Source organism: Heteronotia binoei, chromosome 13, assembly GCF_032191835.1.
Source record: "Heteronotia binoei isolate CCM8104 ecotype False Entrance Well chromosome 13, APGP_CSIRO_Hbin_v1, whole genome shotgun sequence".
In the NCBI taxonomy this organism is placed as follows: Eukaryota; Metazoa; Chordata; class Lepidosauria; order Squamata; family Gekkonidae; genus Heteronotia; species Heteronotia binoei.
In genome coordinates, this window is record NC_083235.1 from 80469187 (window position 1) to 80492289 (window position 23103).

General features: G+C 48.8%; 1 protein-coding gene across 1 annotated transcript in view; it reads right to left on the bottom strand.

Moving 5' to 3' along the window:
- PIK3R6 (phosphoinositide-3-kinase regulatory subunit 6) overlaps positions 1-23103 on the bottom strand; it is a 194271-nt gene that overhangs the window by 54680 nt on the left and 116488 nt on the right. Inside the window, exon 6 of the mRNA XM_060253049.1 lies at positions 6712-6781. Coding sequence (XP_060109032.1) covers positions 6712-6781 — 70 coding nt within the window. The remainder of the gene's footprint in view (positions 1-6711; positions 6782-23103) is intronic.

The window sequence follows — 23103 nt, forward strand, 5'->3', positions numbered from 1 at the left end:
ACCTTTATAGCTGAACTTAAGGATATAACCTCGGCGGGAGTCTAGTAACGGAGGGAGGGGGGGTTGGAAAATATCATATGGGTTAGAGATAGTAATGATATAATTAGATATTGTTACCATATGCTATCAATAAAATCATTCAAACAAGACTGGGGATGGGGGCCTACCGGCCCATCTTATATACATCTCTGGATTCCCGCGCTAGCACATCATTGGGCTTGTGATTGGTCTAGGGCTGCAGAGATTTGGATCCTGCAGTCCATTGTTCCCAAGTCCCCAAGCTCAGTCTGTATGGCTCCAATGAGCCTGGCAGGCACACCCAAAGTCTTCACTTGAGTCCAAATACATAACATCCCTCCCCACTTAGTTCCCAGCCCCCTAGTGGACATAGTCTTTTAGGTATGCAGGCTTGCGATGCTCTCATGTCGACCACCTGAGCGCTGGTGTGGGCAGGGACGCGGCGGCAGCTTCCAGAGCCCTGGGCATAGGACTTGGTGCCGAGGGGATCTTGGCTGGTGGAGCAGGGTCCCCTGCGGTCTCTTGTTCTGATGGTAGTCCTGGCTGCTCTGCTGTCTCGAGTGCTGGCAGGGGTGTTGCTGCTGGTCTTCCTGCTTCCTCCAGCTCATACAATGCGGCATCTGGCATGGCTTTTGGATTTGCGATGCTCTCTCCCCCCTCCCCTTTGGATGACTTGCTTGCCCGTAATTGGTCAATGTGCCGCCTCATCGTGAACCCCCCCTCAGATGTAACCTCGTACATGACGGCACCCAATACTCTGGAAACCCATGCTGGTATCCATGCTAGTCCACCCCTGAAGTTTTTAGCAAACACTAAGTCCCCTGTGTCAAACCCCCAGGGCACCCGGACTGCTTCTAGCACCTCTTGTAGGTCAGGAGCTCGGTCCGGGTGCATGCAGTCAACCAGGGTAACAAGCCGCTGACCCAGCTCAGCTGGGCTGCGGCCGGTAACGGTGCTGGGGGTGGAATGTTGTGCCAGGAGGCACTCAGCTAAGCGGGCTTCCCATGTATGATGCAGCAGAGCGTTTCCTTTGTAACCCGCACCATCCTCTTTACTTGGCCGTTGGTGGCAGGATGAAAAGGGGCTGACCGTATGTGCTTTATTAAGTAGAGGTGCAAATGGAACCAGTGGACTCCCAATGTTGTGCTGGGGTGCGGGGCGGCACTGGTCGGGTCTCCTGGCATGGCTGACATCTGGCCACCCAGGATTCAATTGCTTTGTCTATCCTGGGTCACTACACATAGCTGCGGGCTAGCACCTTCATGTGCACAATTCCTGGGTGGGTCTCATGCAGGGCTGTTAGTACTTGCTGCCGCAGTACTGGGGCCACCACCACCCTACTTCCCCACAACAGACACTCTTTATGCACAGACAGTTCATCCCTGCGGGATGCAAATACTGAGAATTCCGAGCCCACCTGGCCTTCCAGCCACCCCTTCCACACTCCTTAGAGGAGCAGTGGGCAATGTTCTTGGCATGCACCCAGTGGTCTGGGAGGGACTCTAGCGACATGATCTGGAACGCTGGGGCTGGATCTGTGTCTGTTGAGGGCAGAGGCAGGTGGCTCAGGGCATCAGCGTGGCCCATCACCTTCCCCAGGTGGTACTTAAGGTTGTGCTGGTACCCTACGAGGAAGATGGACCACCTCAACACCTGCGGTGAAAGCATTTGGGGTGTTTGGCAGTCAGGGACGAACAGGCCCAGTAGGGGCTTGTGGTCCGTCTAGATGGTGAAGGGCTGGCCATACAAGAAATTGTGGAATTTTTAAAACCCCACCATGATGGCCAGGCTCTCTTTGTCTATCTGAGCATAGTTTCACTCCGGTTTCTGTAGAGTCCTCGAATAGTAAACTACCGGAACCTCACAGCCATCCATAGTACGTGCGCCAGAACGGCGCCCACCCCGTAGGGTGAAGCATCGCATGCTAAATTGATGGGCAGCCGCTCGTCGAAGTGTGCCAGCAAGCTGTTGGAAGTTAGAATGTCCTTTACCCCATAGGGCGAAGCATTGCACGCTAAATTGACGGGAAGCCACTTGTCAAAGTGTGCCAGCAAGCTGTTGGAAGTTAGAATGTCCTTTACAGCCTGAAAAGCAACAGCTTGCCAGCGACCTCAAATCCATGGTGCCCATTTGTCCATCAGTCTGTGTAAGGGCTCTGCTACTGCCACCTTGTGGGGGAGGAAGGCATGGTAGAAATTGAGGATTCCCAAGAAGGATTGTAATTCCACCTTGTTGGTAGGCACCGGAGCATCACAAATGACCTTTATTTTATCCTGGGCTGGGTGAATGCCACTCGTGTCCACCGTATACCTCAGGAAATCAATGGAGGGCACCCCCAACATACATTTCTCCTGTTTCACCTTCAACCCTGCCCTGTCGAACCTCTGCAACACAGCCCGGACGCGGCCGGCGAATTCCTCTTTGGTGGCGGTGGCTATCAGCATATCGTTGAAGAACGGCTGGATCCCAGGAATACCTTTAAGAAGGGAGTCCATCAGGTTCTGAAAGGTTCCCGGAGCCACACTGACCCTGAACTGCAAGTGCTTTACTCTGAATGCCCCCCGATGCAACCTCCCACTTTTGGAAATTGCGGACTATGAATGGGAATGGTTGTAGTTGGGCCTCTCCCCCTGGGCATAACCCCCTAAATGTGCAGGCTGAAATGACCGTCTGGCCTGCTATTGAGTCTACTTCCATTTTGCAGGGCTTGCCATCAATGAACACAGTCACATAGTACTTATCGGAGGATGGAAGGGGCAGTTGGCATACCTAGGTCCCCGTCGTGGAGAGTGCCTGGATGTAGACCACAAGTGCAACCTCATGGTGGCGGCCATCTTGTTGGCATGGAGGTTTCCCTTGTTGCTGCACCGATGATCGGCAGACCCAGGCCAGATGCCCGGGCTTTCTGCATGTGTGGCAGGTCGTGCTCTGGAACCTGCAGATGCATCGCTTGTGTGGCTCCCCGCAGCTGGCGCAGTTCTTGGGGGTGGTCATTACTGTCACCCGTGCTTGTGGCTTTTGTCGACTTGCCTGTTGCAGCTTCAGGGCATCGTCCCCATCAGAGTCTTCTGACTCTGTGGCCAGTCGCAGCTGGTGAGTGTTGGTGCCCAGACGGCAGGCCTTCTCCTTACTTGCATCCTCAGCAGCGGTGGCTATTTGTAGGGCCTTTGCCAGGGTAGGATCATCTTCCGTAGCAATTTTCCTACGTGCCTTTGAGTCCCGGAGGCCGTGAGTGAACTTCACAATCAGGGCGTCCCCATGTCGCGCAGGCGGGCCAGGAAGGTTGCGGCCATCTCATTAGGTTCCTGGAATCTGTTGAGGAACTGTAGCCACCAGGTGAGATAGGTAGGCTTCGGGACAAAATGGCCGGTTGGTGCCTTGATGATCTTGTCGAAGGAGGATGCTTTGAGCGTTCCTGGTGTGACCAGGCCCTCCACGAGCTGTAGGGTTGCAATCCCACAGTTGCTCAGCAGAATGGCCTTTTTGATTTTTGGTTCGTCATCCTTGATTTGTTGCTCCATGAGGTGGTACTTGAGTCTTTTAACCCAGGCTTCCGAGGCCTCGGGCTGTGCTATGTTGAACTCTGGAATGGAGTTTTGCGATCCGGATGCGGTGGCCATGGTCGGACCGGGCGGCGGTACATGTTGCGTGGTAGCACTGGAGCTCTGCACGTTTGGCGATGCCGGTTGGTCCTGCGCTGCGCTCATCCGGATCACACCTTCGTCACCACTATAATATAGTGGGTTCTATGCATGGAGGAGTCGCCAGTTGAGTGATCACAAGCTCTTTAATAGATATGATATAGGACAGGGCTACATTACAAGACTGGGGATGGGGGCCTACCGGCCCAACTTATATACATCTCTGGATTCCCGTGCTAGCACATCATTGGGTCATTCAAACCGGTAGGGGCTTATGATTGGTCTAGGACTGCAGAGATTTGGATCCTGCAGTCCTTTGTTACCAAGTCCCCAAGCTCAGTCTGTATGGCTCCAATGAGCCTGGTAGGCACACCCAAAGTCTTCATTTGAGCCCACATACATAACAGAATGCTTATTAAATTTGCAGATGATACTAAATTGGGAGCAGTTGCAAACACAGAAGAAGACAGAAACAGGATCCAGGATGACCTTGACAGGCTGGAAAACTGGGCTAAAACCAATAAAATGAATTTTAACAGGGAGAAATGTAAAGTTCTGCACTTAGGGAGGAAAAATCCAATGCATGGTTAGAGGATGGGGGAGACTTGTCTTAGCAGCAGTATGTGCGAAAAGGATCTAGTTGTCTTAGTGGATCATACGCTGAACATGAGTAAACAGTGTGATGCGGTGGCTAAAAAGGCAAATGCAATTTTGGGCTGTATCAACAGAAGTATAGTGTCCAGATCATGTGATGTGATGGTATCGCTTTACTCTGCTCTGGTAAGGCCTCACCTGGAGTATTGTGTTCAGTTTTGGGCACCACATTTTAAGAAGGATATAGACAAGCTGGAATGGGTCCAGAAGAGGGTGATGAAGATGGTGAGGGGTCTGGAGACCAAGTCCTATGAGGAAAGGTTGAAGGAGCTGGGGATGTTTAGCCTGGAGAGGAAGCAGCTGAGAGGTGATATGATCACCATCTTCAAGTACTTGAAGGGCTGTCAACTAGAGGATGGTGTGGAATTGTTTTCTGTGGCCCCAGGAGGTAGGACCAGAAGCAATGGGTTGAAATTAAATCAAAAGAGTTTCCGGCTCAACTTTAGGAAGAACTTCCTGACCGTTAGAGCAATTCCTCAGTAGAGCAGGCTTCCTTGGGAGGTGGTGGGCTCTCCTTCCTTGGAGGTTTTTAAACAGAGGCTAGATGGCCATCTGACAGCAATGAAGATCCTGTGAATTTAGGGGGAGGTGTTTGTGAATTTTCTGCATTGTGTTGGGGGGGTGGATTAGATGACCCTCGTGGTCCCTTCCAACTCTATGATTCTATGAGGATAAAACTGAGGCTAAAAAGAGCTCTATAGAGGAAGGGCAGGATAAAAATATACTAAATAAATAAACTTACATGAATGTGTGATTGATGTCTATGTTACACCAGTGTTTCCAGCAGCAATCATAATATGTAAAGCTGCCCTAAATGTTTGACTTACAGAAGTCATTTAGAGGCATCACCATTGACTTCAGTGAGTATACTGTTCATGCACTCTTGTATAGTCTAATAGATTCTAGCAAGGGTAATCTGGTAGAGATGGGCATGAATCAGCTGAAGAGCCAAAATTTCAGCTGAACTTGGGCTGGTTCAGGGTTCAGGAACTGATGTGTGAGGATTTACCAAACTTGCCACTCAGCTGTGAAATTTAAACCCTTGGGTTTCACTCCCCCCACCTTGAAGTGGTGAGGAGCAAAACGGAAGGGTTAAATGGCTGGTAGCCATTTAAACCTAACAGCTGAATGGTACAGGATCCGCTATTCAGCAGATAGGTGTATATTGCTGCCAGCCATTTAACCCTTCAGTTTTGTTCCCTGACACTTTGAAGGGGGAAGGGAAAGCAAAACTGAAGGGTTAAATGAAGCCCCTTCCTGAGCGATCCCTGCCCCCTTTCTCACAATTACAGTGAGCAATGGCCAGGAGAAAGGGGTGAATGAACTCCTTTACCAGGTATAATATAGTGGGTTCAACGCGTTAAATATGTATATCAGGGGTGGTCAATGGTAGCTCTCCAGATGTTTTTTGCCTACAACTTCCATCAGCCCCAGCCAGCATAGCCAATGGCTGGGGCTGATGGGAGTTGAAGGCAAAAAAACATCTGGAGGAGTATCGTTGGCCATCCTGATATACACACACACACACAAAAGTTCCCGCGCTAGCATGTCATTGGGTCATTCAAACCAGCAGGGGGCTCATGATTGGAGCAGGGCAGCGAGGATTTGGATCCTACTGCTGATTGTTCCTGAGTCCCCAAGCTCCATGGCTCCAATGAGCTCCAATGAGCCTGTCAGGAACCACATTCCAAAGTCACAACATTAGTTTATGTACACAACACCAGGCAACCCCCCTCCCCTTCTTCCAGCTATGGTGAGGAACTGAACTTGCCAGATTAGTTTGGTTCAGGTGAGGTCCGTTTGGTTCAGTTCAGTTTGCGGTTTGGTTCAGGGGCTGCCCCAAACTGCCCCAGGGACTGCGTTTTTTAGGTTCATGCCCATCCCTAGAATCTGGCTATCTCTTGAGGCAAGATATTCAAAGGCTTGAAGTCTGGATATATATACATACTGAAAATAAGTGTCTATATGTATACTGGCCTCTCACCTACCCTGAGAGCCAGTTTGGTATAGTGTTTAAATGCACAGACTTTTATCTGAGATAACCAGGTTTGATTCCCCACCTCCACATGCACCTGCTGATGTGCCCTTGAGTCAGTCACAAGTTCTCACAGAGCTGTTCTGGGAGAGCTCTTGCAGCTCCACCTTACCTCACAGGTTATCTGTTGTGGGGAGGGGAAGGGAAAGGAGATTGCAAGCTGCTCTGAGACTCCTTCAGGTAGTAAAGGGTGGGTTATAAATTCAATTTCTTCTTAACAGGGCTTTATTCTTGTTCTGTGCTTCACTTTGTGTGATTTCTGAACTCAGTGCCTAGTGAAATTAAATGCTAATTTCAAAATAGGGTAAACAGGCATGTTTTAGTGCATAATGAAACTAGTCAAGTAGGAAGCCCAGTACTTACTTTTCCTGATATGGTAATGAGTCATTCTTGAGACTTTGCTCTGCAGAGACCATTCTTTGATATAATATTCCTATTGAGCAAAACAAACATGCATGTTGCTATCAAACTATTAAAACTATTTATAGTATTGTCAACTTGATCTTACTATTATAAAACTTGTTTACAAAGCAATAAATTTCAGTAATAAAAATAAAAGTTGATATATGGTCTGATAATCTAAGTCTCCAAAGCAGAAAACCACCAAAGTTCAAAGGGAAAAGGTCAAAACCCAGTTTAAGTTATGAATTCACAACAGCACTTCCACATGATGGCAGCAATACTCCCTCAGAGCTGTAGAGTCTTAGTGAGATTCCTGGCTAGATTTGGGGATCCACACTGCATGTAGAAAGAGAGGAGAACTCTTGGTTGAATAACATCTAGGCTGAGCTTTGTTTGCCTTCTAACTTGCAGGTATTTTAGCCTGGATGTGGCCAGAGACCCAAGTCTATTAGAGCAAGCTGAAGGGCAAAAACCAAAGGATTTCATGCTTATCTTTTTTTAAGTTCTAGTCTCATAGTTTTGCTTTGGGTTCCCACTGTGGAGAGAAAGCAGGATAAAAATACCAAAATAATTTTTGTGTACAGAATGCTCTCCACATGGAGATATATGAATGATTTCTTAACAGATTTTTTTGGGGGGTGGGGCAAGAAAGAACTGCAGATTCTTCTACTTCCAGAATGAATGCCGAGTTAGTGTGCAGGTACAGAAATAGATAACGTGTGCACAAGAAATTTGCATGCAGTTCCCTACATAAAAGTGTTACTGATGTAGAAAAATTCATATTTGGTTAAATTTGAGATCTCTGGATACAAACAAAGAATGTTAGAACACTGTTTTTTAGCTCTTTGAAGTGTCTTTGAATTAGTGACCTGAGGTAATAGGGTGGTAAATCAATGGTATGAGATACCAAGGTTCATTTAATCTTGTGACTTGATAAATTGATGGTTGGAAATTAATAAGCACAGCATAGAGTTATTCTTTAGTAAGCTAGTTGCTGAATAGCTTTGCAAAAAAAAAAAAAACCCCACACACACCTCCTTTAAGGCTGCTTATACATATCCCTCAGGCAGTCTCCAGGAAAAGGAACCCAGTTTGTCATTTAGAATGAGCAATGGTTTTCTCAGAACTCCAGCCAAAGAGTCCTAGTAGTGATTTTTGCCTAGGACTTATCAATGTTGAGGAAAGTAAGCAATAATGAAAGCATGCACTTCTCTTTGTTTTGCCTTGAGATGATTCAGCAACAGGCTACAATTGTTACATATGTGATCCTCACGCCCTAACTTTTGGCAGCACAAGGCATTTTGGTGCCTGAGGCAAAAAATCCCTGATGGTAAAAATCTAACCACCACCACCACCACCATCAAAATAACCTTCAGAATTCAATGACCTTTAAAGATAGCTCCACGATCTGCCATTGGAGGAGATCATAATGGGAAGGACAGCTCTGAACCTGGCCCTCCTACTAACCAGAGGGCTGTTTCATATATAATGAACTTCCTACATGTGAAACATATTCATGCATTTATTTTATTTCATGTACACAACTGTGGAAAACCATCGTTAGGAAAGGCTTCCAGGTCCATGAATATGAAGGAGAAACCATGTGCATGAATTTTGCATATGATGATATTGGATTTATATCCCGCTCTGAATCTCAGAGTCTCAGAGCAGTCACAATCTCCTGTACCTTTCTTCCCCAAAACAGACACCCTGTGAGGTGGGTGGGCGTGAGAGAGCTCTTACAGCAGCTGCCCTTTCAAGGACAACTCCTACAAGAGCTATGGCTGATCCAAGGCCATTCCAGCAGCTGTGAGTGGAGGAGTGGGGAATCAAACCCAATTTTCCCACTTAATCACGACACCAAACTGGCTGGGATGGTTTAAATGTAGTTTCCTACTATGATGACCTAGATCTGTTCCCTCCCTCAGATGCAAGGTTTTCCATCCATTTTTTGTTCCTTTCTGACTGAGCAGCCCCATTATCTATTTTCTTCTTGTCTGAAGATATATAGCTGTTCTATCCTTTCACTCACTGGAGAAGATCCTGATGCTGGAAAAGACAGAAGCCAAAAGAAGAAGGGCACGGCAAAAGATGAGATGGATGGACTGATGTAACAAACACAAATTTGAGCAGACTTCAGAGGATGGTGGAAGACAGGAGGGCTTGGCATGACTTTGTCCATGGGGTTGCAAAGAATTGAACTCAACTGTGCAACTGAACAACAACATCCTTTCACTTTATTGTATTTTGATGCTTGCACACCCCAGGAACTTGAAGGAAAAGACAAGATCACCTTCTGAACTTAAACTTCTGAAATGGCACATGAGAGGTTTTATAACATTCAAAAATAAATAAAGGTCAGATGAAATCAAGGGTAAAATGTCTGAGGTAAATCAATAAGAACTCCGAGGTAACTTCATATTTTCACGAACGACAGTTCATACTTTTGCAGCAATTAAAGCTTTTCACACAGTCTTACTCTTTGAGATGAATCTTTCAGGTTTCAGAAGGCAGGGATACACTACCTAGTACTCAAATTCCTTATCTGAACACTCCAGGTGTCAAGCCCCAAGATTCCAATAATGAGATCCTTTGTTATTTCAAATAGATGCATTTATTAGACTAGCAGGAGATGCTTCACTGACACTTGTCAGTGAAAAGACTGAGGAATACAAGTTACACATTCACTATGTAAGCTCACATAAGCCCAAATGGCAGCAACATTCAAACCTAAAGGTCAGCAGGTTAACATAAACACCGTAACTTCCCGCTATAAAGTGTTCTAGTAAGGACCTGTGAACAGATAAGGCCTGGGAACTAGGGAGGTTGACATGATGCATTCCACAGGAAATACAACAGGCACTAGTCTGCCAGATGGCCAGGCTGGCTAGGTAGTAAATATCAGAAAATAGCAGAGGCCTTCAGCTGCAGTTCTAGATAAAATGGAGGGGCTTGACACCAGGAATCAACTCTTTAGAGCTATCTCCCTTTCAACTGGGCAGGGAATCTCTTCTCTAACGAAAAGATCTATCCCTTTTGCTGGCCTGAATAGGGGTCTTCATTAATCTACCCACTCCTCCTTGCCAACCTTCCCAGTCCTCAGTCAGTATGAAACTATTTTCAGTCAGAGCTAAACTCACCTCAGTCAGGGCGGCTTACAACAATAAAACAACATATTAAAATTCACATATCAAGATTAAAACAGCATCATAAAAATGGGTTCTACCAAATCAGAGGCAACACAGTAAACAATAGTTCAGACATTGGCAGCAAAACCACGCAACAGCATGTAGGCTGATAACTGTCAACACAACATAAGCACCATGGTGATAAGGTGCTGGGGGAAGTAATGACTTTCAAAGGACGCCTGCTGGATCAGTTAAAAGCCTGGTGGAAGAGCTGCATCTTGCAGGCCCTGTGAAACCTGGATAAGTCCTGCAGGGCCCGGATCTCCAGTGGGAGCTCATTCCACCAGGCAGGGGCCTGGACCAAAAAGGCCCTGTTCCTCACTGAGAACATCCTTAGGACCAGGAATCACAAGAAGATGTTGTGTAACAGACCTCAAAGCCTGCGGTGAGGGCTCATATGGGGAGATGCCAGGGGTGAAATTCTAGCAGGAGATCCTTTGCATATTAGGCCACACACCCCTGATGTAGCCAATCCTCCAAGAGCTTACAGTAGGCCCTGTACTAAGAGCCCTGTAAGATCTTGGCTATATCAGGGGTATGTGGCCTAATATGCAAAGGAGCTCCTGCTAGAATTCCACCCCTGAGAGAGGCTAATTAGAAACATTTACACCCAATTTGCCCTCCCTTGCCTCAATATCATTTCTTTTATCTGTATCATCAAATGAGAAAAAATTATTTCCATCTCCAGCTGCTTCCACACAGTAAATATTCTCTATGCTTTTATTGCCAGCACAAAATATAGAGACATGAGTACTGGCAAATGAGCTCCCACATGGGTTTTTTTCTGCATTCTTTCCTGATCAGCCCCTTAAGACTCCCATTTGTCCCACTGGAGGGGGTTTGAGGGCTTAAAAATAAATGTTATACTGCTATAGTATAAGCACTACAGCATTTTTTAAAAAAGCAATCACCCTTAAAAAAAACAACCCTGAAAAAGGAGGAGCTAGTAGACTGCATGAATAGATCCTTACAAAATTATCTTACATGACCCAGACTAAATGATTCTAGAAGCCTAGTGGCACCTATTGGAAACCATGTTGATACATACTTGATTTGGTTTAAGTTATGCTGTTTTTAATTGTTTTAACTAGTGGTATTTATCTGATGTTTTAACATTTCTGTAATCTGGCCTGACCCTGTTTGTGGGGAGGGCAGCATATAAATTGAAATAATGACTCAGCTGTGCTTGGGAAAGGAACTGGGACAGAACCACTGGCAATGTGAGTATTAAATTTGCCTTTCTTAAACTGCTGGGGAGCTTTAACTGAGGTTGCTGTGTGAGAGAACTGTGTGATTACCTGGAGCCTGCTGGAGAGGGGTTTCTGATTGCTTCTGTGTGTTTTTTGTCTGGTTTGTTGCTGAGAGAGGAGGGCATGTTTGCCTGGGGGTAGTTGCTGGCCCCGCCCTCTACTGTTGGTCTGGCTGTTGAGTTAGAGGTGGGGACTGTGAGCCTTTAAATTGCAAGACTCCTCCTCACCAGAGGCATGAACCAAAGGCTCTTGCCCTGTGGCTCTAAGCCTGTGTAAGACTTGCAAGTAACACTAATGCAGACTTATCTATGTTAGATGAAACTTTATTCATGATTTGCTACAAGCAATAACAAAACAGAATACATTTCAAAGAAAAAAGATGTTATCATGAGGGATGGGGCTGGATGACAGATAAGGGGCAGGGGAACCAACACAGAAGAGGTTCTGGGTTTTTACAGTTCACACAGGGATGTGATTCATGTTGTCACTACCGCCCTTCCAAGATATGAGACACCAAATGGTCAGATGATAAAACAAACAGGATGGAGGAGTTGGAGGCGAAAGAGAGGGGAATGGATGAAAAGAAGAAACAAAGGGAATCCGATACGCTTCAAGACAGACAGGGCTTCCTATACAGTTATACAGTTATGCCAGCACACATCATATTCAGCAGCAGAAACCATAATAAATGGCAGAAACCTGAGAAGGATTCTGTCAGCCTGGGAGTATGGTCTGAGGGTCCTGTAAGAAGGTGAGTATGTCAAGTTCCAGGTCTTTCAATAATGAGACTCTATGTTGAAAACAAATAAGTTGTTTATTGAAGCATGGTACTCTAAACAGTTCCGTGTGAAAACTGAACAGGCAAAGCATGGCACACAATATATAGACAGTTACCGAGAGCTTCTACCCGCACGTGGGAATTTCAAAGTAGCCAATGTTACAGGTTACAATAATATAACTAAGAACTATATGCTGATAAATGGCTGTGGGAAAAAGGGAAGTGAAAGAGGGGAGGATAAGAGAATGGCCTTGAAGACTTTAGCTGTCTCCTTACTGCAATCACCTTACATTCCTCAAGAGACATAACGCAGGCCTAAGCCATAAAGCAAAAGTTACTGTCGCAAAAAGCTTACTATAAACAAGGAACTTGACAGAGCAGCTCTTTACAAGTAGTCTTGGGAGGCAGTTTAGCAGTGGAATTAACAGAGAGGTACAAGATAAACTATTAATTTGGATTGGATTTTAAATTTGAAATGGATTGTAGCACATGGCTGGTGAAGGAGCAGAGACATTAATATGAGAAGTCTGTGGTATGTTTGTATTCTTATCTGAGGGTAACAGCAATTACACTTGCAGGAAGTGTAAGTCAGAGGAGAAGATACAGGTAATTGAGGCACATTTGTCAACACTCCTGTTTATAAGGGAAGATTTCATGGACAGAACCCATAAAGTGCTCTTGAGAGGGCAACAGGAGGAGGAGGAGGAAAAGGCACCTCAATGAATGGAGGAGCACCCAACACAGGAGGAGTGTGCATGGGAAAAGGTAACCCACAGAAGCAGAATGATCAGGCAAAATTGTGTTTCGTAAGAGCCTTGCTAACCTAATAAGAAGGGCTTAAAACTAAATCCTATGGGGGATTCACTATCAAAAATGGGGAGGTTTTAGTGGAGCTATGTTATTATATTTGTATTCGGCAAACGGAAGGAGGTCTACCCAATTTGACTGCTGATAGTTCACAAAGCACCTCAAATATTGCTTCAGAAGAGCGTTCACCCTCTCCATCTGTCCATCCGTCTGCAGGTGATACGTGGAGCTTAGTCCCTGCTCAATCCCAGTCAGTTTACAAAACTCCCTCCAGAAGTTGGCAACGAACTGAACACCCTGGTCACTAATTAGCTTGACCAGGAATGAGTGTAGTTTCACCACGTGTTGGAAAAATAACTGTGCCAATTTTTTAGCCGTGGGTATTTGTGAGCACGGAATGAAATGGGCTTGTGTCAAGCATCAATCTTTCAAAATAATCAAGTTTTTGTTTTAAATCAATGTAGTATTGGCTTGCATTTCATCTCTTAGGCATTTGGCCATTTCAGCCATCTCGTTCCTCACCATTTGGAAGATTCCCCTGTCATCAGGTTCGGGTTCTTCTTCCTCCTCGTCTGGACACGGAGGATCTGGGTCCCCATACTCCTCCTCCTCGGGTCTTGGTTCGTCTCTACTGCTCCCGCCTCTGGTTCTCGTGCCATCCTGGCCACCCTCTTCCATTACTCTCCCTCGTCGGGATGGTCGCACCAGGATCGCTTTTCTCCAAGCCGGTGCCTCATCCATTAATGTAGTGGAGGTTCTGGGAGCCCATACTCTGGGAGTGATGAGAAGTTGTTGGATGTATAAAGGGGACCCTCTCCTCGTGGCTCGCCGAGCATCGAGGATGTGCCTCGGAGGCGTCCATACCCCTGTGCCTTCTTCTTTGGGTTTGCCCCATACTCTCTCTGGGGATGTAGGGAGTTTGCCATTATCTGGAGTTCTTTCAGCCATGTGGTTAGAAAGTTGCCAGTTCGGTTAAATTCCCAAGAAGGATTACTTCCAAAATGTCAAGCATCGATATTTCAAAATAATCAAGTTTTTGTTTTAAATCAAAGACTCGTTTTATTGAAACTCTATGACTTGCTCCAAAGACTGAAACCTTGGAAGTAATACAAGTTGCTACTTTGCATAGCATCTTAAAGGTTACTTCAAAGGCAGGGTTACATATAACTTCAAAAGAATAATATGCAGATGTAAATTGTATTAAAGGTTCAAAGGATATAAGCAACTATCTCTTTGGTCACTACGGAATGGCAACATCTCTTGTTCTCATACATTCTCAACATGCTGATAAGACCTTTTGGTGAGAACCTGTGGGAGAGGCTTTTTACATTGCTATTACAAGGTTACTGACACAGCTTAAGTCTGTGAAATTTATTATGCAAGGAAATCTACTAAAGGAAAGAAGAAAGGGAAAGAGGGGGGAGGGTAGATGTGAGAAATATAGGCAATGCAACATTCAGAAATAGTGTGCTTGACAGCTTGTTTAGAAAATGTATCCACTACTACAAGAATTACGGTTCTTCCCTGAGAAGGGGGAAGTTCTACAATGAAATCCAATGAGACTACTGACTACTGGTTGCTGTCTCTAAGGGTTGTAACAACCCAGGGGGTTCCCCCCCTTCCTTTAGCCATTAAGCATATTGGACATGAAGCAACATAATTGGAAATATCTTTCTTCATAAACGGCCACCAAAATCGTCTATTTACTAAGTATAGGGTTTTCACATATCCAAAGTGCCCGGATAGTTTACTGTCATGACAAAACTGGAGCACTTCCTTCCGGAGACTCTGGCACATAGAGTTTATTGTCCTTGTATCAGAACCCTCCTTCACTTTTCTTTACCCCTTTGGGTACGGCGTCTCCTTCTTTCTCCATTTCAGCAATCAGTCTCTCCCCTCCCCACTTTTCGTCCAATTTCTCATGCTTCGCTTTTGAATGTGTGGTTACAGCTCCCCCCAATTGGCTGGGGGATATGAGGGAATCGATTACCTCCTCCCTTTGGCTATTATGCTAAGGGAGTCTCGATAAGGCATCTGCTAAAAAGTTCTTAGATCCAGGGATGTGTTTTAACTTGAAATCAAATTTGGCGAAGAATCCCGCCCACCTAATTTGTTTTTCAGTTAGTTTCCTGTGTCCCGTTAGGGCTTCCAGGTTCTTATGGTCTGTCTGTCAAGTCTGCTATGGGTTACTCAATATCTGTATTAAGGTTGGTTCTGAAGTGAAGGAGTCTGGGTACTTTACAGTGTACACCGGGGGCTGCTAGCTCACTCTCCTGCCCCCTCTCTAGAAATGCCTTTGTTGTGTAACCTGCTTTGAAATGCTAACCTGTGAACAAGATAGTGGCGCCTTCCCAGCCTTGTTCTCTGTGGGGAGTATGGGGTGTCAAGACTTCGGTCTGGGAACGAAAGAAGTAGCATCCTAGTGTGAAGATGTGTTGCATAGATTGCCCCCCGTAGGAATCCTTTAGATTCATACTTTAAATACTGGATTAGTGCATATGTGTTTCAGTCCTTCAATCTCTGCCATGGTCCACGGTTCTGATTACAATAAACTTGCTACTTTATCAAGAGACTCGTTATTGAATTCAGCCGACTTGACATTTTGAAGGACTCCCTATCTTGGAGTTCAACCTTTCCGGCAACTGAAAAGGCGATGTCCGAACAGTCTCCGGAGAATGGAGGATTCCCAACCAGAGTGGAGGGGGCCGAGACACCCTGGCACATCCATACTGCCAGAAGGACCGCGGCCTCCCCTCCACAGTTTCAGCTGGTGGCGACCCCACGGCAATACCAGCCAAGAACCTCCACTACGCTGATGGATCAAGCCCCGGTCCGTCGGGAGGCGATCATGACCCGCCACACCAAGCGGGTCCAACTGGCCGAGGCCGCCGCCGTCCACCCGGGCGAGGCGAGCGAAGGCGCCAGCGCCGCGGGGGCGCAGGACCTCGAGAGTGGAAGCGAAGGGGCCGAGTGCGGAGCGGAGGACGGAGGGGCGAGCCCCAAGGACCAGACCGATGAGGAGTACGAGACGTTTCGCGCGATGGTCCGCAGGGAGATCGACGGGGCGGTGAGAGACCTAAAGGACCAGATGCAGACCCTGACCGCGCAGCTGGGCAGAGCGCTGGGGGTGACCGGGGCTCGCCAGCAACAGCCAGCCCCGGCGGGTCCGCGGGGACCCCCGGCTCGACAGGGCCCCGCCGCTCCTCCACCCGGAGCGGCCCCGCAAGCCCCAGCGGCGCCCCCCCCTGCCCCGGTCAGACAAAGAGACCTGGGGGGGGCCGGGAGCTGGACGCCACGTTCGACGGGGACCCGGAGGAAGTGAACTACTTCGCGATCCAAGCAAACAGCTACATGCACTACTGGGGGGACTCATTCCCCGATGAGATGAGCCGCGTGGACTACCTCGGGTCGAAGCTACGGGGCGCAGCGAAGAAGTGGTATGTGAGCCTATGCGAAACCAACAGCCCGGTCCTCCATTTCGTAAACACTTTCGTGCAGGCCCTGCTGACCCAGTACGAGGACCCCCTGCAAGAAACCCGAGCGCTGGCGGCGCTGCGGAACATGAAGCAAGGGGCCCGATCCATCCGGGAGTACGCGGCCGACTTCCAGGCCAACGCCACCCGGGCTCGGAACTGGAACGAGGTGATGAAGATCGAGCACTTCACCAATGGGCTGAACCCGAGCATCCTGGATAGAGCGCTCACGCAAGCCCGCCCCGATACCCTGGTGGGGTGGATTCAGCTGGCGGGGGAGGTGGAGACCAACCTGAAACGAGTGGCGATGCTGCGCCAAGCACTGGCCGCCGGCAGGGGAACGCCGAAAGCAAGCCCCGGGAAGGCTGAGCCACCTAAAGTCAAGAAGCAGGTGGTGGCTGCCCCGGGGGGGCCCCGACGTTGTTTTCGGTGTGGGGACCCCAACCATCTAGCCTCCGGCTGCCCCCAATCAGCCACCGGGGCCGCCCCACCGCAGGGAGCCACCCGCCCGGGCACCCCCGGCCCCAAGAAAACCACCGGCCGCCCTAAGGACGCGGCGAAGAGCAGCGCGCTCCTGGTGCAAGACGACCTACAAGAGGAGGAGGTGCGTCTGTCAGAGGAGCTGGCCGAGCTGGCGTGGGAAGAGGAGCCGGCGGGAAACGACGCCGACCTGCTTTGAACGGTGCCAACCAGCAGGTCGACCGAGAGGAGGCACCGCTCACGGTGAGACCCACGGGAAGGTTGTACTTTATAGTGGTCAAATTGTTGAACCCAAAGCTAAAAAGGTTCCTATAGATCCGGGCCCTCATAGACTCGGGCTGTAATAGAGAGCTGATTTCCCCCAAGGTGGTGGAGGCTCTGGGATTGAAACGCTTACAACTGCCCCACCCCATGCACTTTGAAAAGATGGATGAGTCAGTAATGGGGGGGGGACCCTGCACGCAAGAGACTGAGCCGTGCCCCCTGGGGATTGAGGATCACTGGGACTCAGAGACGTTTGTGATCGCGCCCGCCTGCGGCTACCCCGTGGTCCTGGGAGTGGGGTGGTTGGAAAAGCACGAGCCCCTCATCCGCTGGAGAGCCCAGACCATCAGATTTCCCGACCCAAGTTGCAACCAGCACCTTTGGCAGGCAGCATGGGGGCCACGAGCGCCAGCCGCTCGGGAGAGGGCGTGCGTCCTGGTGGAAGAGGTGCACCATGTCCCGGACGCCTACCGCGACCTGATGGAGGTATTTAGTGAGCGGGAGGCCAACCAGCTACCCCCCCACAGGAGCACAGACTGTGCGATAGAACTAATCCCCGGGGAAAGCCTTCCCAGGGCCAAGCTCTACCAAATGGGGTGGGCTGAGAAGAAGGAGCTGCGAAAATTCCTAGACTTGAACTTGAAAAGGGGGTTCATCAGACCCGCGACGGCCCCCCACGCGGCCCCCGTGTTGTTTAGAAAGAAAAAGGACCACAGTCTTAGGCTTTGCACGGATTTTCGTGGGATTAACGCGATTTCCATGTCAAACGCCTACCCCATCCCCCTCATCAAAGATTTGCTAAGCACGGTGGCGGGGGGGAAGATTTTCACAAAGCTTGACCTGCGGGACGCGTACTTCCGAGTGCGCATCAAGGAGGGGGATGAGTGGAAAACGGCGTTCAACACCCCGATGGGGCAATTTGAATATTTAGTCATGCCGTTTGGATTGCAAGGGGCACCGGGGGTGTTCATGAATTTCATAAATGATGTATTGCGGGAATTTCTGTACAAGGGGGTGGTGGTGTACCTTGATGACATCATTATTTATTCGCAAGACGAACAATCCCATGTGAAACTAGTGAGGGAAGTGCTGGCCACCCTGCTGAAGCACCAGCTCTACGCCAAGCTGTCTAAATGCGAGTTCCACCGCACTGAACTAGACTATTTGGGCTTCCGGGTGTCTGGGGACGGGCTGGCCATGGATCCAGCCAAAGTTCAGGCAGTTCTAGAGTGGGCCCCCCCGAGGACACGTAGACAGCTCCAAAGTTTCCTCGGATTCTCCAATTTCTATAGGACATTCATTGAGGGGTTCGCCCAGATCGCTCTGCCCCTAACAGACCTCCTGAAGACGAAGGGGAAGGGGGAGGAGGCAAAGCGACCAGGGGCCAGGCTGAATTGGACACCGACTTGTCAGGCGGCTTTCGACCGGCTTAAACAACTGTTCACAAGCGAGCCGGTCTTAAGCCACCCAGATGAGCGGAAGGGGTTTGTGGTCCAATGCGACGCCTCCGACGTCGCCGTAGGAGCCATTCTCATGCAGAGGGATGAGGAGGGGAAGCTGAGACCCTGCGCTTACATTTCGCGAAAGTTCTCGGAGGAGCAGAGGAACTGGTCAGTGTGGGACAAAGAGGCTTTCGCTGTCATGTTTGCACTGAAAACTTGGAGGTCCTGGTTGGAGGGAGCCAGGGTGCCCTTTGAGATATGGACGGACCACAAAAATCTAGAGGCACTAACAGGGAAAAGAAAATTGAGTGAAAAGCAAATCAGGTGGGCGGGCTTCTTCTCCAGATTCGACTTCACCCTGAAACACATCCCAGGGACCCGCAATTTCCTAGCAGACGCCCTGTCCAGGCTCCCACAGCATGAGAGCCAGAGAGAGGAAGTGGTAGATTCCCTGATCCCCCCCACACAAGTGGCGGCTATGGTCACTACCCGCTCGCAGAGGAAAAAGGAATTGAGCGGGCTAAGCAAAGAACGAATCACCCTAGAGGCCGAACGGGAGGGAGGTGGGCGGCCGGAGGGGTTGCAGAAAAGAAAAGACGCTCTTTGGTACAAGGGGGAGAAACTGTACATCCCGGAAATATTAAGGAAAGAAATTCTCCAACTATGTCACTGCTCCAAATTAGCTGGGCACTTCGGCTATGTAAAAACCTTGCACTTGGTGCACCGGCAGTTCTGGTGGCCGTCCCTAAAGAAGGATGTGTCGGACTTTGTAGCTGGTTGCCCGGTGTGTGTGATGGCAAAAAGGAGGGGGGGGAACTCCCGGGACTCCTACAGCCTCTGGAAACAGCAAAACGGCCATGGGCCATGGTGTCCATGGACTTTATAGTCGAGCTGCCACCCTCCCGGGGGAAAACAGTCATACTGGTGGTAGTGGACACGTTTTCAAAACAAGCCCACTTCATCCCCTGCAGCCAATTACCCACGGCCAAGAAACTAGCGACTTTATTTTTCGACCACGTGGCCAAACATCACTCCATCCCTGACAAGGTCATAAGTGACAGGGGGCCTCAGTTCGTTGCCACCTTCTGGCGGGAGTTTTGTAAGTTACTAGGGATGGAACAGGGGCTAAGTTCTGCCTATCACCCCCAGACGGACGGACAGACTGAGAGAGTGAACGGGGTGCTAGAGCAGTACCTACGGTGCTTTGTGAGCCTACGCCAGTCGGACTGGGTGGACCTCCTCCCCTTCGCTGAATACGCTTACAACAACAGCGCTCACAGTTCCACCAAAGCATCTCCCTTTGCAACAGTGTTCGGGTATGAGGGAAAGCCGATTCCCATGCTGCCAGGGGGGGAGGGATTGACGGGCTCAAGTTTCGAGCAATGGTGGCAAGGTCCCAGCCAATGTTGGCCAGCCATTCAAGAAAACCTGAAGCTGGCCAAGGAGGCGTATAAGAAACAGTACGATAAAAGCCATGTGCCAGTCTGGGACTTGAAGGTGGGGGACTCCGTGTACCTGTCAACAAAAAACCTGCCTCTGGCACAACCGTCTAGGAAATTGGCTTTTAAGTTCTTAGGGCCATTCAAAATCAAGCGGGTAATCAACCCGGTGACAGTAGAGTTAGACCTCCCCCCTGCTCTTGGTAAAGTCCACCCTGTTTTTCATTGCAGCCTACTGCGCAGATCTCCGGGGCCGTCCAAATGGCATTCACAAGATTCACCAACCCTCCCCTCGAAGGGGGAGTGCCGGAGCCTCTCGGGGCCCGAGTTCCGGAGCCATAAATGTGACTCGCCCTCCTTGCAAGGCCGCCCGGCAGGAGGGGGATCCTAGGGGGGGCAGTATGTCAAGTCTGCTATGGGTTACTCAATATCTGTATTAAGGTTGGTTCTGAAGTGAAGGAGTCTGGGTACTTTACAGTGTACACCGGGGGCTGCTAGCTCACTCTCCTGCCCCCTCTCTAGAAATGCCTTTGTTGTGTAACCTGCTTTGAAATGCTAACCTGTGAACAAGATAGTGGCGCCTTCCCAGCCTTGTTCTCTGTGGGGAGTATGGGGTGTCAAGACTTCGGTCTGGGAACGAAAGAAGTAGCATCCTAGTGTGAAGATGTGTTGCATAGATTGCCCCCCGTAGGAATCCTTTAGATTCATACTTTAAATACTGGATTAGTGCATATGTGTTTCAGTCCTTCAATCTCTGCCATGGTCCACGGTTCTGATTACAATAAACTTGCTACTTTATCAAGAGACTCGTTATTGAATTCAGCCGACTTGACACTGTCCATATTTCAAAGGGGACTCTCGCTCCTTCTAGCCAAGATCTCCATGTTTTTAAAGCGAAAGTCACTGCAAAAGCCTCTTTATCCCATACTGACCAATTCCTCTGTTCTTGAGAAATTTTTTTGGAAATGTGTGCGCATGGTTTGAGGGCCCCCTCCTCATCGGGTTGCATGAGAATTGCCCCCACAGTGACGTCGCTGGCGTCGCATTGGACCACAAAGGGTTTTAATTTATTGGGGTGAATCAAAATAGGTTCTTTGGTAAACAATCTTTGCAGTTTATTGAACTTTTCCTGACACTTTGCTGTCCAATCTAATCGGGCTCCTTGCCGTTTGGTGTCTGGACCCTTCCCTTTCATTTTGACAAGATCCGTTAAGGGGAGCATGGTGTGAGCAAACCCCTGTATGAAATTACGTTAAAAGTTTGTGAATCCGATGGAGGATTGGAGCTGTCTACATGTCCTCGGGGGTTCCCAATCTAATACGGCTTGTATTTTGGCGAGGTCCATAGCCAATCTCTTCCCAGACACTCTGTAACCTAAGTAATCCAACTCCGTCTGGTGGAATTCACACTTGGACAGTTTGACATACAATTGATGCTTGTAAAGGGTCTTTAAGACTTCTCTGACTAGTTTCACGTGAGATGGTAGGTCATTGGAATAAATAATTACATCATCCAGGTACACATCCCCCCCCCCTTTGCACAAGTATTTTCGTAACACTTCATTGATAAAATTCATGAAAACTCTGGGGGCACCTTGTAATCCGAATGGCATGACTAGGTATTCAAACTGTCCCATCGGCGTGTTAAATGCCGTCTTCCATTCATCCCCCTTCTTTATGCATACCAGGAAGTAGGCATCTCGCAAGTCCAATTTGGTGAAAATCTTTCCCTCTGACACCGTGCTTAGTAAATCCTTTATTAAGGGTATGGGGTACGCATTTGAGGTTGAAATCGCGTTGATCCCCCTAAAATCCATGCAAAGCCTGAGCCCCGTGTCCTTCTTCTTTCTAAAGAGCACTGGAGTGGCATGGGGTGCCGTGGCTGGCCTTATGAACCCCCGCTTTAAGTTTTTGTCCAGAAACTTGCACAGTTCTGCTTTTTCAGCCCACCCCATAGAATACAACTTGGCTCTTGGGAGGCTTTGCCCCGGAATAAACTCTATCGCACAGTCAGTGTCTTGGTGTGGTGGGAGCTCATTGGCTTCCTCTTCGCTAAACACTTGTTTCAAGTCTCTATACTCCTTAGGGATCGATCTCATTTCTTTTATGGTGAGACACAACTTCTCATTTAACGGGGGCAGTTCCGGGCCCCAATTTTCATTCCAGTGGCGGTGTTCACACCTCCCATCTCTGAAGTCTATAATCTGATCACCCCATTTTATATTGGGCTCATGCTTGGCTAGCGATCCCACCTCCCAGGACAATGTCAAAAGATGAAGAGGGGGCCACTACAAAAATTTCTGTGTCCCAGTGGTCTTCTATTCCCATTGGCACCTTGTGAGTTTGCTCTGTACATGGTTCCCCTCTCATGACTGTCCCATCCATCTGTTCGAACTGTATGGGGTGCGGTAGTGGGCTCGTAGTGAGTCCAAGAGCTTCAACCAGTTTGGGCATGATTATGTCTCTAGTGCACCCTGAATCTAGTAGGGCCCGGGCATGTATAAAATGTTTTAAACTAGGGTTCAGTAAAGTCAATGGGATGAAAAACAAAGTCCCAGTTATTCTCACTCTCAACGGTGCCGTTAGTTCCACGACCTGCTGCTCGCCACCTCTCAGTGCAGGTTGTCCCTGTTTCCCACTGGCTCATCTTCCCAGATGTCTTTCCCCAACTCGTCCACTACGATAATCTCTTCTTCTCAAGAAGTTGCTGATGCTGAGCTGCCTTTTGCGGGTTCCTTCACTCGTCCTTCTGCTTTTTTCACCTTGGGTGCGCTGGTCTTCGGAGTAAGGGGGGGGGGCTCGAGGCCGTTCAGAGCAATTGGCAGCTAGATGGTTTGGGTCGACTCACCGAAAGCAACATCTGGGGGTAGTCAGTTTAGTGGTTCCCCCCACCTGGCTTGCTTTCCGTCCCTCTGCTTTTGTCCCTGGCCGAGACTCATGTCCCCCCTTACCCCCTTGCTGCTGTTGGCACTGGAGAGCCACTCGTTTCATGTTAGTTTCTACTTCACCGGCCAGCTGCACCCACCCCACCAACGCGGTAGGGCGAGCCTGTTGGAGGGCTCGATCCAGCACGCTCACATTCAGACCCCTCTGGAATTGCTCTATCTTCATTTGCTCATTCCACCCACGCACCTTGGCCACATTTGCGCAGAATTCGACAGCGCACTCTCTTATGGCCTTGGACCCTTGTTGTAGGTCTCGTAGGGCATTGAGGCTCAGGTCTCCTGTAGCTG